The following is a 15121-nucleotide window of genomic DNA, read 5'->3' on the forward strand; positions in this document are numbered from 1 at the left end:
TCAAGCAATAACAACCCTTTTTCCAATTATGGTTGTAATCAAGAACATACCCATTTGCCAATGAACAAACCTGATTCTAAACAGATGCAGAAACCCAATTCAAATTCAAAAACCTACCATAAGCATCTGAAATATCATACAGTAACAACTCATTTCCCCCCAGTTACCATTAACAAAACCTAATAGTGAAGAAAGAGAGAAAGCAAGTTGAAATTCAAATCCATGTACCGAATAACCAATCGACAAACCCTAATTTTGAACCAACAGAGACCCCCCAATTCAGATTGAAATCATTATAATAACAATTGAACCAAATCTGAAACAATCGTCCAAGAACAACCTTTTTTTCACATTATAATTGCGATAAAGAACACATCCATGTGCCAAATCAAACCCAGTTCAAATTCGACACACCCACAGAAAACTAGATCAAACCCGCGTTTCCGCGTCACAATTGCCGCCGATCGAGACGATCAAACCGGAAGATTGACGACGTCGCTTTTCGGGGACTCATTGGTGAGCATCAAAGGCCGGTCCTTGGCCTCCTCCCCATCGTCGTTGTCGTCGTCCATGTCGGCCGTGGACAGATTGATGCAGGAGCAGCGCTCCAGAGACGCGAAGAAGGCTGATGCCACGCTGGTGCCGACCCACGTCGCCATACCGTTGAGCTTTTCGTAGGACAAGAAGCTGGAATTCTCCATTTCGAAGTTGAAACCCTAAGAGAGAGAATGCGATAAACGAGGGAGAGTTGTAGAGAGAGAGAGAGGACAAAATGTTAATAATAAGACAAATGGACTTGGTCTGAACAATGTCACGTTTGGTGGAATGGACCGTTGAAAAAAAGACAAATTATGGATTATTTTTATTGGGGAGTAGTTTTTGTTGCTTTTTTTGGTAAAATTATATTAAAATTTCATTATGTTATTACAAGTAATTAAAATCAGTTTTAATTACCTTTTATGAGGTTGTTTTTATTTATATATATATATATATATATATATATATATATATATATATATATATATATATATTTTTTTTTTTTTTTAAGAAATAAATAAAAAATTTTAAGAAGTAGAAAATTTTTTCATTCTTATTTCCTTTTTTGAAGGAGGTTTCGTAAAAATAATTTCCTTCTATGGATTATTGATTTTGGAATTATAAGTCTATTCAACCTAAAAAACATTATCAATAGATTTTTATTTTAACAAAAATGGAATAAACTGGAATAAAACTCCATCCTCTGTCAGGGTTATCGGAGCCATGTATCCAAACACTCCTAATAAGCAGAGTCCTACGTGTCACGCCACGTCAGACAGATGTACTATCACCGTGGATGGATAACTGAGAAAAATGCCCACACAAAAGAAACAAATTCACAGAGAAAAAATGGCGACCCTCTCGATTCCGCTGTCTCTTCAACACTCCTCTCCAAAACGGCACCGTTTTTCTGTTCCAGAACTGCACTCACCATTCCGAATCAGCTGCTCTGGTACAAAACCCACATTCCGAACTCAATTTTATTGTTACTGTTAGTATTGCTTTTGTGGGTTGGTTTGAAATGGAGTTGAAATGGTGAAATCATCAAGAAAAATCGATGCCCATTTCAGAAAACTCGTAATTGAATAATGGGTAGTTTTTCAAATTTGAGCATTGGATTGATTTATGTGTAATTGGTTGTGACTTTGTTTTTTGAAGGTTTGGGTATTTGGTTTGCTGCATGGAAATTTTTTCCTGGAAAATAGACACAAAAATGGCTTAATTTGGAAGAAATTTTCTATGGAAATCATAGACAGTTGAAATGAATAGCTGGTAATTTTCAATTTTGATGTTTTTTTTATCCATGATGCGTGTTCTTAGTTTTGGGCATTGCCTGATATGAATTGTTCGCTGCATGGAAAAGTTTTCCTGGAGAATACACAACAGGGCATAATTGGAAGAAATTTTCTAGGAAAATCACTCTTGAAATGAATGATGGGTAATTTTCCATTTTGATCATTTGTTTATGTGTAAACACTCTGTTTATTTCCTTATTTGAAGGTTTGGGTATTTGCTGAAATGAATTGTTTGTTGCATGGAAATTTTTTTTGGGAAAAATACAAAAAAAGAAAAAAGGGCATAAATTGGAAGAGAATTTCTAGGAAAATCAGATTGTTAAAATGAACTTGTTCATAAGGTAATCAACTGAGACATGAGGTTTCAATCCATGTTTGATAATTTTTTACACCATAATTGGCATTTGATTTAGTGCTTTTGTTTTGGAATATATGATTGCAAGTTGCATACATTGAGTATGTCAAACAGTAGCAACAAGGTCGGTTTTGTACTGTAAGCACTATATTAGTTAACATGCTCGTCGTCATGTTGAACATAATGGTTAGGTGTTTCAGGTTGCTCTTCAAGGTTGGATAAGTAGAACCCCGGGGCTAGTTACTGAATTCAGGGCTAAGAATAAACCTCACGTTGATTTTCTTTTTCAGTAGTTTGTATCTTACACTTTTGTAGCTCAACCTTGTTTATCCAAGTTCAGGAATTTCTTTTAAGAAATCTGAAGTTTCAGCATTTTACATGGTGTGTTACTCTGGATATAGTTGTTAGTTTGAGAATAAACCGAATGTAATTTTTTTTAGCAGTTTGTATTTTCCATTTTCATAGCCCCATTCATGAATTACTTTTAGAAATATACAAGTTTCACTTTGTGTATTAGTCTTAATACTTGTCTGGCTACCAAGAAACCGGGAAAGGAAAATTGGGGATCTTACAAGTAATTGGGGTTGCAACATGCCTTCTGAGATTTTGATTCATTTTTTCTTTTTATCCTACCAAATGGACCATAAATTGTCCATCCTGTCTGTCCTTTCTCCTACTCTGCTTGCCTGATTTTGCTTTTGGGATGTTCTATTATGGTATATTTGTATGATTTCCAGTTCGTCGAGCTGATAAATGATTTATGTTTGCTGTTCTTGAGTGCAGCTAGCTGGGATAGTCCTGAACTAAAGGCAAGCTCATCACAGTTAAAGGAACTTAAAACTGTAGCTTTTGGGATTCTTGCTGTTTGTGCCGTGACTGCTGCCTCACCTGTCATTGCTGCCAGTCAGGTTAAGAGCATACTCTCATTTTTCGGTTCCATTATTACTCAAATGAAGCAAAAACCAAATTATCAACTTCTTGGGACATTGGACCACCCTATGTTAAACACATCCATCTCTCCACAGTCATTGTTTATCATAACATTAATGTGAATTCTTGTCACTGTATTGTTTGCTCTTCTATTTTTCTGGATTCCCACCTGAAAGTTCCCTCATTCACAGCTATAAAACTCTTCATTGAACCCCATTTCCTCTTTTTCTTCAGTCATCCATGTTCTTTCTAACTAATTTACTCCTGTTACTGCTGCTGATGATAATGAGGATGTCTATAAATTATGATGTTGTCGTATGTTTGCAGAGGCTGCCTCCATTGTCCACAGAGCCCAACCGCTGTGAGCGGGCATTTGTTGGAAACACGATCGGTCAAGCAAATGGCGTTTATGACAAGCCAATCGACCTCCGCTTCTGTGACTACACGAACGAGAAATCCAACCTCAAGGGGAAGTCTCTTGCAGCAGCACTCATGTCAGATGCTAAGTTTGATGGTGCAGACATGTCGGAGGTAGTGATGTCAAAGGCTTATGCCGTTGGAGCCAGCTTCAAAGGTAAGTAGGCTTGATTTTTTGCCTTCTCTGACTAATTTGCTTGAATATTTCATAGTCCTCGTTTCATAATCTTCTTGGAGACTTGGAATGAGTCTTCGTAGACTTAAAGATGTTTTAGTATAGTTTTGTTTTACAGATTTAGTCTTATTTTTCAATATTTTGTCTGAATATAAAAAGCAAAAAATTAATATCTGTTTGGTAGTTGTCTGAATATAAAAGTCAAAAAAGAAAAATGTTTGTTTGACCATGTTTTCAAAAACAATTATTAAAAATGAATTATTATTTTCTCAATCTATTTTTGTGTAGTTTAATGGTCTTTTCTCGAAATACAAAAGTTTTCACCAATTTTTTTGTGTTTTTAATGGATTTCTTAGAACACTTAAAAGAAAAAAAAACATTTCAAACTTATTCTTAAAAATCGACCTATTCTCATAACAAATTCTTGGAAAGTTATTTTTATTTCAAAATTTGCTAAAATGTGTTTTTAAGTTGGAAAACTATTAACAAAAAGCAGTTGTTTCAAGTTTTCGAAACAAAATCCTATTTGAAAACTTGAATATGAAAATAAATAAATAAATAAATTCTCGGCTGATTCTTCATGAGGGAGTAGTGCACTAATATACAATTATTTCTCAAAACACTTGAAAAATATCTCAAATTTGTTTTGAAAAACATTTCTTTTTAAAGAATAAATTCTCAAAAGATTCAAATGTGCACTTAGGCGATTAACTTTTTTCTGAAATTTAAAGTTTGAATTAATGACACTCTTGCATCGATCTTTTTAGATTTTGGATAAATTCATACCTATTCAGACTACAGACGAGAAAACAAACCCAAGCTAATTAAGTTTCTGCAGGATCATGACCTGACTTCCAAATATTTGCAGGTGTAGACTTCACGAATGCAGTTCTGGACCGGGTGAATTTTGGGAAGGCCAATCTCCAAGGAGCTGTGTTCAAGAACACTGTATTATCAGGCTCCACCTTCGACCAAGCTCAGCTGGAAGATGCAGTGTTTGAGGACACCATTATCGGCTACATCGATCTTCAGAAGATTTGTACAAACACCAGCATCAATGCAGACGGAAGAGCTGAGCTCGGATGCCGGTAACCGTTTTTTCTTTCATCTCCCTGCATCTCCCTTAATTCAATCTTCTCAAGGTTGATGATGGAGAGATCAGCTGCCAATTTTTATGTTGGTGATTTTGTAAGCATGTATCATTGACTATTTTAAGCTATTTTGTTTTGATTATTACGAGAAAAGGCGAGATTATGACATATTTTGTAAAGTTTATCGAATGTTAAAAGCAACATTTGAAGATCAAATGCAGTTTTTAAAAGTGTTGGGTGATTTTTTCAGTCTTATTTTCTTGAGCTTCTTCAAAGGAATAGAGTCCAACCTTCTCCTCACTGTTGATACAGTCCCAAAAGTTAGCCATTTCGATCTCTTATTAAAAAAAAATAAAAATTGAAATTTTATTAATTTATAATTATAATGAGAAAAAGGTTTGGTTTAATGAAATTTTATTAATTTTAATATCATCTTTTAAAAATTAAAAATTATGGATTAAATTTTAACTTTAATTTCAATTTCTAACTCGAATTAAAGAAAATGGTTTTCTTAAATCTGCATTTGGGAGAATAAAAAATAGTTTTTCAATTTCAAAAACATATTTGATAAATGTTCAATTAAAGATGATTCCTTAAGAATTTGTTAAACAAATATAAGGTATTCTAAGAAACAGTCAAAACAAAGAAAATGGGCTTGAAAGGTTGCACTAGAAAATATTTTTAAAATTAAATTAAATATATCTAAAAATTAGAAAGACATATTTCAAAAAGACTCTACATAAATGGGAATGCAACAAAGTGATGCAACCCAAATTGAATGGGTGCAATGTCCAAAGGATGTAACTCTAAATTAAATACTACCTTGGAGTCTATGAATAAGATCAAAGGTAGTGATGTTGATAGGATGGGTTCGGAATAGGTCGTCTTGATTCGACCTTATTTCATTTATATAAATTAATTCTTATCCCCGTTTTATTTATATAAATTAACTTTTATCCCCCTTTTATTAAAAAAAATTAAATGGATTATGGTGAAAGAAGAAGATTAAAAAATATGATATAGTCTTCTCATTGTCAATTGATGGATATTCATATAGAAATAACATTTCATGCATAAACCTTGACTAACTAAATTAAAAGAACAAGTTTATCTTCTTCTCTAATTCAAACTCTATCTTCTACTTTAATTTAAACACAAATTCATCTTCTATTTTAATTCAAACTTGTTAGCCCAAGGATTTTTAAGTATGTTTTGATGAAAATAAAACATGGTTAAATGTACTAACATGTGTAAATCAAGTAAAAAAATCAAAAGAAAACTCAAGTTCGCTCAAAAAAGGTTCAAATGGCATAAGGACATGGATCTTTGAAGACTCGTAAGGTTTAGAATTTTTTTATAAGATGAATCTATTGGGTGTACTTAGGATTAAATTGTTTTCATTCACTTCCATTACATTCATTCATATTTCATAAGAATAACCTTAAACGTTTTAAAATTGAAAAAATACAACTTGTACATTGAAACCTTAGGCTAAATTCCTTCAAAATCAACTTATAAAGGTTTCAAAATGATACGCGTAAGTGTATGGGAGGTCAGGTCTAAAAACAATCAAGTTGTTAAGTAAGAAAAAACTCAACTGGTCAAAGGGAACATTGAACTAGTCAAATCAGTTCAACCAGTTAAGTATTCCCAATCAAGATCAAATCAAAACACCCAAAAGTTTTATCCCTTCCAAAATCAATATGCTACCGACAAAAACTTTGTTTTTCCCAATTGAGAGTTGTCAAGCCTTATAAAGGACAAACAGGTACTTGCAATGCATTTATTGTTAAATGGCTACCCAACTAGTCGAATTTAAACTCAATCGGTTGAGACCTACTTTTGCATAATAAGGTACTTGAGATTGTTTTCTTATAAATTGAAAACTCTTATGCATTTATTGACAAGATAACGTTTGTATTAACTTGCTTACCTAATCTCTTCTCTCGTTAAAAGCTCTCAACCAATTGCATTTACTCTTTCACTTGTAAATCTATTTAGTACACCCCCATTATATTCATCATAACTTCTCTGTATTGAGTCATAATTGTACTATTGAGTGTTGTTAAAAGTTCAATATTGGTGAAAGGTTGAGTATTTGAATTTACAATGTTTTTACAAAATCAAACATAAAAATTATGTTTTAAAACAACATATTCAAATAAGTCTTTTGTTTTTTGTTTTTTTTAAATAACTTATCAAACACTCTTATTTTTATAAAATATTAAAAAATTATTATTCTTCTTTAACTTAAAAACATTTTTTAAAAATAAATACTAAAATATGTCCAATTTCCAAAGAATGAGACCTTAAATTAAAGAGTGTCTTGGTGTCTATAAAGAGGATTAATGGTAGGGATAACAACCGAATGAATTTGAAAAATAGGTCACCTCATACCAACCTCATCACGTTTATATAAATTAATTATTCTCATACCCATCCTAATAAAAAAATTAAACGTGATAGAGTAGGATATGCTAATTTTTTTTTAAAATAAAAAATTATTATATTGTAAATAAATATATTTGATGTACAAATAAAGTATTATAATTTTTTATCACTTATTTGGTTGAAAAACATTTTAAAATTATTTTATATGTATTAAAAATAAGAAAATAAAATATCTCTCTCTATATATATCCATATAACCAAGGCGAGCCAGGGTTAGTTAGGAAAAATAATACCTAACCCATCTTGGGTTATAAAACAAAAATCTCAAATCCTATTTTTAATTTCAAACTCACCCTATCATCATCCTTAGTCCGAGTGTCTCCAATTTATTTGTTCATTCAACCACCAAATTCTTCATATCTCTGTGCCATTCCATATCTTTGAACATTCTTTTTTCTTCTTGCATCAAAATTTCTATTTACTATTATTTAACTGAAAGAGTATATAAATTCTTAATAGACTTCTTATATTTGAATGGTATTTGAGGTTTGCTTTCGTTAGGGCACAATGCAGGTAGACAAGTATAGCTTTATCGTGTGCATGCTTGCTATCCTCTCATGCATCGTAGAATGGATGATCTGTAAGTGATTAATTTTTTGAGATTGCATAATGTACTTAATATTGACACGTGCTTCACATTTTGCTTTAATTTTATGCACATGCTCATTGTGTTGAATTCTCAACATAATTTTCACATTTTAATTTCATTTCATTTCATTTCATTTTTATCACATGCTTCATTGTGCTTGATAGTAAACATAATTTTCACGTTTTCGTTTTCATTTTCACGTGGTATGGTTAGACACCCGTCTATTGGAATAGTACTGAGGTCATAAATTGTACAATTTTAGTCATGCCCATTTAAGGCTTTCACCATATGGTATAACTAAATGAATGTTTGATAAATCTTAATACTTATTATTTAAAAACTTAAGTTGATTTTAAGTTAAATTATTGTTAAATTGTTTAGTAAAATTAACTTAAATTTTATTTTAAATTATTAAATTAACATATTTATAGTAATTAATATTTATTATTAAAAAATTTATAATGAGTCATGAATCTAGAATCATGGTTATTAAATACAAGTATGATAAATAATAATAATAATAATAATAAGTTAACTATTTTGACTTAAATTAAGTTATTAAGTCACTTTAAATCATTAAATTGATTTGCCAAACACTCTCTAACTTTTATAATTTTGCAAAACTAATATGTTATTAAATGATTTAATTTAAGTAAATAAATTTAAAAATACTAACATATCAAATTGATATTATAACAAACTTTTAGAAGCTTAAAGTGTTACTTAACCAATTTTTTATATTTTTAAAATAACATTTTTATATAATACTCTATTTGTTTAATTATTATCCATATTTATATAATCATTTTTTCAAATAACCTTCAAAAAAACAATTGAAAATAACTTACAATTGTTTTATGAAAAAAAAAAGCCCTATTTTCTAGTTATCAAATGTATTTTTCTAATATATTTTTTCTTAAAAATAAAAATTATTATAAAAAAAAAAAGTTGTTAAATAGAACCATTGTTTCTAGCAAATTTTGGCTTACATAAGATACAATTTCCTATTAAATTGAACTTTTACAAATCAATTAGATTCAAATAATTACATTTTTTTTCATGCTAAAACTTAAACATTCTTATTTAATTTTTGGTTCTTATTTTGCCTTTGACCCAATTTTATTAGGATGTCCCTAGTTTAAGTTCTAATGTGTTTCTATAATATTTTCCTTTGTATCATTCATATCACATTTGGTTACATGTCATTCTATTGATTGCCAATTTTAACCACATAATAATTTTTACACCATGGGTTGTCACATGAATTGATTCCACAACCAATAATTGAATGCCAAAGGTAATAGTCATGTTGGATGACCTAAAATAGTCCAACAATAATTGGTTGGCAGCTTTCACAACTTGCCACCAGCTGGCCTCTTGCTTTGAGCTTCATTTCTCTTCCCTACATCATACTATAGAAATGGTGTGGAAAAGCTCCATAAATGGGGGAAATTTCTAGTTGAAAATTGGGAAAATTTATGTAGAAATATGAAGAGGTAGGGAAGAATAATGAGAAAGAATTAGTTCATGTTTCACAATCTCATTTTATTCATTAATATGGTTTTGTTTTGTGAGATTTTATTAATCAAATCACGTATACACACGAACAAAAAAAAAAAAAAGACAAGATTTTTAACGTGGTTCGATGATCAATATGATCGTGACATCATGTAGTGCACCGACACTCAATAATCCACCAATCAAACAAAAAGAAAAATATCACAATGGCCAAAACTCTCTCATTTACTTCTCAATTGCAATTGCACTCTAGTATGACCATGGCTTTTTCCTCACTTGTTTCTATTTTACACTTTTATTACCTAATATTAACTAGGTTAACTATGCCAAATATATATACTTTAATACTTAACATTAATAACTTTTAATTTAATAAATTTATAAAATCTAGACTAAATCTTCTTAAATTATTAAGTTAAAGTTTGGATGTATTTTCTATATTTTTACTTTTAAAAATAAAAACTTCTATACAAAATATAATAACTCTTGTACAAAAAGTAGAAATTTACCTTTCATTTTTCAAAAAACTTTTTTCAAATTATAACAATTTGGTGGAAGTAAAAACATTTTGCTTCCTTGAATTTTAAAAAAAATTTAGTAGTGTTTTCAAGTATGCAAAATATAAACCTACTTTTTATATAAAAATTCTTATATTTTGTATAAGACCTTTTATTTTTAAAAACAAAAATAAGATATGTATTCAACATGCATTAAGTAATTTGATTAAAATTTATGTATAAGTCCCACTACAATATCGAATTAGTACCTATTAAACGACAGTAAAAATCACTTTATGTCATAGGTGCAATTTGATTTTATTACATTGTATCTAACTTACATCCCAATATTTTATAACTTAATCACATTCTTTTGTACCTCGGTCTTATTTGTTTATACATAGTTACATTTTTTTTGTCCTTTTATCTCATTTGTTTATACTATCATCTAACGAAACTCGAAATTATATGCTTGATAAGTACTAAGTTTGCATATATCCTACAATGTTCCTTGTATATATATTATAACTCATAAAAGGAACCTTGAGTACTACGTTTTGAGAATAGGGTGGGGAGAGGTCTCATATTTATGTTGGGGACCAAAAACCAAGTCCAAGAACAACTTGGATGCCCACTAACTCAATTGACCACACATCTTTCAAATTTGAGTTGGGTTTCACATGCATTGTTGGTGGCCTAGAGGTGGTTACAAATTTTATTTTTAATAACAATTGAGAAATTCAAAGTCCCTTGTCCATTTCTATTAATTGGTTATGTGCCTGCAAAGTTTACACTCATACCAATGGAGATCCATTGTCCATTCCTTTTCAATTGTTTCCATTCAACCACCTTACCAACAATTTTTTCTTTTTCTTTGTTTCCCCATGGTAACTCTTTTCAAGGCTATGTTGGGAACTTATTAGGAGAAAAAATAGCAAAGAAAAGAAAATAAAAAAATATATTTAAAAATTATTTTCTTATGTTTAGATTGTCAAAAAAAAAAAATTATTAAAATTGATTAAAAAAATTTATACTTCAAGTGATTTAACATTTACATAGAAAAAAACTAAATTTAATAAAAATTAAAATTTAAATTGGTGAAGAGAAAAAAAAAATTTGAATGGCATGTAAAATAAAATGTAATGAGAAAAAAAAAATTTCTCCATTTCTATACAGGTAGGCTAGTAGGAAAGGGAAGTAGAAAGAAATAAGTAAAGAATATATATTTAATCAGAAAGTCGAACAAGACAATAAGTAAAGTGGAACTAGTAAGACAGAAAAGAAGATAAATAAGGTCACTATTCATAAAGTTAAGTAAGAAAGGAAAAAAAAGTTCTTTAGTTACAATAATCTCCCAACCAATAGTACCAATAATACCGGTAGTCTGCAAACCAATAGTACTAGTTAAAAAGTCTTAGTAACTTGGGAAGGGTATTGCCAAATATTAGTCAAGTAAGACAAGAAAGAACTGATCTTTCTTACCAAGAAGAAATAAAAAGAGAAAAAAAAAGGTTTAAACTCAATAAATCTTTCTGAAAAAACTTCTCCAAATTTATTTATCTATTTTTTTTTTCTCTTTTGTAAATGAGAAGATATATAATGTTTAAAATATTTTTATGATTGATTTTTGTTGTATTTTTTTATAATAAATTAAACAAGAAACTATGCTTACTTGAGAGTCTAGTAAACAAAATTATGAATGGGAACTCATTTCCTCTCATTCTCTACTTATTTTTCATATTTCATTAAGAAATTAGGGTTCTTCTTGGTAATTATTTTTTAAAATAATTTTTAAGAACAGTTTTTGAAAATTGTTTTATAATGTTTTGTAAAAGAAAGGTTTGTTTAGGAATTTGAAATGTTTTTAACATGTTTTTAATTTTTTTAAATATGTTTTAAAAATAATTTGTATATCTAGAATTTTATTTTTAGTCATTATACATGTTTGTATAATTATTTTTTAAAACAATTCTCACAGAACAAGCGAAAATTAACAACAAAAAATAACTAAAAGATATTATATGAAAACATCATGTTTTCCATTCTTGAGAACATAAAATAGAACTGTGGTTGCTAAATGTGTTTTTCATTTTTTTTTTCGAAGATAGAAAACTGTTCTCGAAAATAATTGTTAAACAGACCCTAAATTATTTTCCATTATTGCACAACTTCTATAATTTGTAATAAATAAATAAATTCATGTTACTCTTCTCAAATATTACTATTGTATTGAAGGTTACTAATACAAATAAATAGATAAATTTTAATAATATAATCAAGATATCAAAGTTTTTTTTTTTTTGTAAACATAAAATATAGATAAAATAGTACCGATTTTATAATTTTCACCTGCTCATAGTATTTTTAAAAAAAATAATTTTAACTAGAAATGAAATCATAGATACCATTAATTATTAAAATTATAACCACAATTTAGCATAAATATTTATAAAAAATCTTATATTTTGTATAAGACTTTTTACTTTTTAAAACAAAAATAAGATATGTATTCAAACATGCATTAGGTAATTTGATTAAAATTTATGTATAAGAACCACTACAATATCGAATCAATACCTATTAAACGACAATACAAATCACTTTATGTTATAGGTGCAATTTGATTTTATTACATTGTATCTAACTTACATCCCAACATTTTATAACTTAATCACATTCTTTTGTACCTCGGTCTTATTTGTTTATACGTAGTTACATTTTTTTTGTCCTTTTATCTCATTTGTTTATACTATCATCTAACGAAACTCGAAATTATATGCTTGATAGGTACTAAGTTGGCATATATCCTACAATGTTCCTTGTATATATATTATAACTCATAAAAGGAACCTTGAGTACTAAGTTTTGAGAATAGGGTGGGGAGAGGTCTCATATTTATGTTGGGGACCAAAAACCAAGTCCAAGTACAACTTGGATGCTCACTAACTCAATTGACCACACATCTTTCAAATTTTAGTTGGGTTTCACATGCATTGTTGGTGGCCTAGAGGTAGTTACAAATTTTATTTTTAATAACAATTGAGAAATTCAAAGTCCCTTGTCCATTTCTATTAATTGGTTATTTACAACTCATACCAATGGAGACCCATTGTCCATTCCTTTTCAATGTGTTGTTCTCTTGTCTACTCAATTTTCATCTGCAATTATTTCATCTCCCTTCCACTTCCCTTTCTATTGTGTCTTTGGAGGTTGGGGTTTCCATTCAATACCAACAATTTTTTCTTTTTCTTTGTTTCCCCATGGCAACTCTTTTCAAGGCTATGTTGGGAACTTATTAGGAAAAAAAATAGCAAAGAAAAGAAAATAAAAAAATATATTTAAAAATTATTTTCTTATGTTTAGATTGTCAAAATATATATATATATTATTAAAATTAATTAAAAAATTTATACTTCAAGTGATTTAACATTTGCATAGAAAAAAACTAAATTTAATAAAAATTAAATTTTAAATTGGTGAAGAGAAAAATAAAATAAAAATTGAATGGGCATGTAAAATAAAATGTAATGAGATTTAACTTGAGTTTTATTTTTCTCCTTTTTTTTTTCCCTATTTCTTTCCATTTGTTTCCTTTATTTTCTTTTCTCTCATCTTCTCCCCATGCTTTCTGGGAGCCTAAAATTTTATTTCATTCTTCAAAAAATTGAGGAAAAATGAAACAAAATAAAGATGGCTAGTCTATACCGCGTAGGCTAATAGGAAAGGGAAGCAGAAAGATATAACTGATCTTTCTTACTAAGAAGAAATAAAAAATGAGAAAAAAAAAAAAGGTTTAAACTCAATAAATCTTTCTAAAAAAACTTCTCTAAATTTATTTATCTATTTTTTTTCTCTTTTATAAATGAGAAGATATATAATGTTTAAAATATTTTTTATGATTGATTTTTATTGTATTTTCTATAACAAATCAAACAAGAAAAATTACTTACTTGAGAGTCTAGTAAACAAAATTATGAATGGGAACTCATTTCCTCTCATTCTCTACTTATTTTTCATATTTGATTAAGAAATTAGGGTTCTGCTTGGTAACTATTTTTAAAAATAATTTTTAAGAACAAATTTTGAAAACTGTTTTATAATGTTTTGTAAAACCAAGGTTTGTTTAGGAATCTGAAATGTTTTAAACATGTTTTAATACTTTTAAAAATAATTTCTATGTCTAGAATTTTCTTTTAATTATTATACATGTTGGTATAATTATTTTTTAAAACAATTTTCACAAAACAAGCAAAAATTAATAATTAAAAAATATTATCTGAAAACATCATGTTTTTCCATTCTTGATAACATAAAATAGAACTGTGGTTGCTTAACGTGTTTTCCATTTTTTTTCGAAGATATAAAACTGTTATCGAAAATAGTTGTTAAACAGACCCTTAAATTATTTTTCATTATTGCATAACTTCTATAATTTGTAATAAATAAATAAATTCATTTTACTCTTCTCAAATATTACTATTGTACTAAGGTTACTAATACAAATAAATAGATAAATTTAAATAATATAATCAAGATATCAAAGTATAATTTGTTTTTAAATTTTGTAAACTATTAGATAAAAGAGATAAAATAGTCTCGATTTTATCATTTTCACCTGCTCATAGTATATATATATATATTTTAAAATAATTTTAACTAGAAATGAAATCATGGATACCATTAATTATTAAAATTATAACCAAAATTTAGCATAAATATTTATAAAAAAATTCCTTTTTATCCTGAAACAAAAATAAATTTTAATTTGTAATATTTTAACCTCCAAACTTTAGTGGCATGCAAATGTCCATTTTATATGAGTAAAAAACAAATTAAATATAATAAAAATTATTTTAAAATTTTAAAAGCTTCCTTTAATACAAGTTTAATTGGCAAAAAAAAAAAATCTTTCTTTAGTACTTTAAATTCAAATTAAAAAAATAAAAAATAAAAATTATAGTCCACAACTAAACCTTATGATAGTGGATTATATAACAATCTTTCAAACAGTAGCATATCTTAGGAAGAGGCCAAACTATATTTGTTTCATTCTCATTCTCCATCGCATTCAAGGGTTGTTGGGTTTCAAATGTGTTGCATGCATTTGATCTAACCACCATTCTTCCAAGTTTCAAACCTAAAATTCCCACTTTCCATTCTTTACAGGAATATAATTGAAACTGGTATGGGTTTTACCCCTAATTGTTTCAATATTCTTCTTTTTTTCCAAAAATACCCTTGTAAAGAATGGTCCCAAAATCACAAA

General features: G+C 28.4%; 2 protein-coding genes across 2 annotated transcripts; one reads left to right on the forward strand and one right to left on the reverse strand.

Annotated features, from left to right (window-relative positions):
* Positions 1-778, reverse strand: LOC117933809. The gene has a single exon (XM_034855353.1). It carries the CDS (start codon positions 699-701, stop codon positions 474-476), a length of 228 nt encoding a protein of 75 aa, XP_034711244.1. The 5' UTR covers positions 702-778; the 3' UTR covers positions 1-473.
* Positions 779-1366: 588 nt separating this feature from the next.
* LOC117933064 (thylakoid lumenal 17.4 kDa protein, chloroplastic) lies at positions 1367-5049 on the forward strand. Its single transcript, XM_034854428.1, has 4 exons — positions 1367-1489; positions 2971-3095; positions 3445-3691; positions 4578-5049. Exons 1-4 carry the CDS (start codon positions 1387-1389, stop codon positions 4799-4801), a joined length of 699 nt encoding a protein of 232 aa, XP_034710319.1. The 5' UTR covers positions 1367-1386; the 3' UTR covers positions 4802-5049.
* Positions 5050-15121: the final 10072 nt, after the last annotated feature.

Source organism: Vitis riparia, chromosome 16 (genome assembly GCF_004353265.1).
Source record: "Vitis riparia cultivar Riparia Gloire de Montpellier isolate 1030 chromosome 16, EGFV_Vit.rip_1.0, whole genome shotgun sequence".
NCBI classification, from domain to species: domain Eukaryota; kingdom Viridiplantae; phylum Streptophyta; class Magnoliopsida; order Vitales; family Vitaceae; genus Vitis; species Vitis riparia.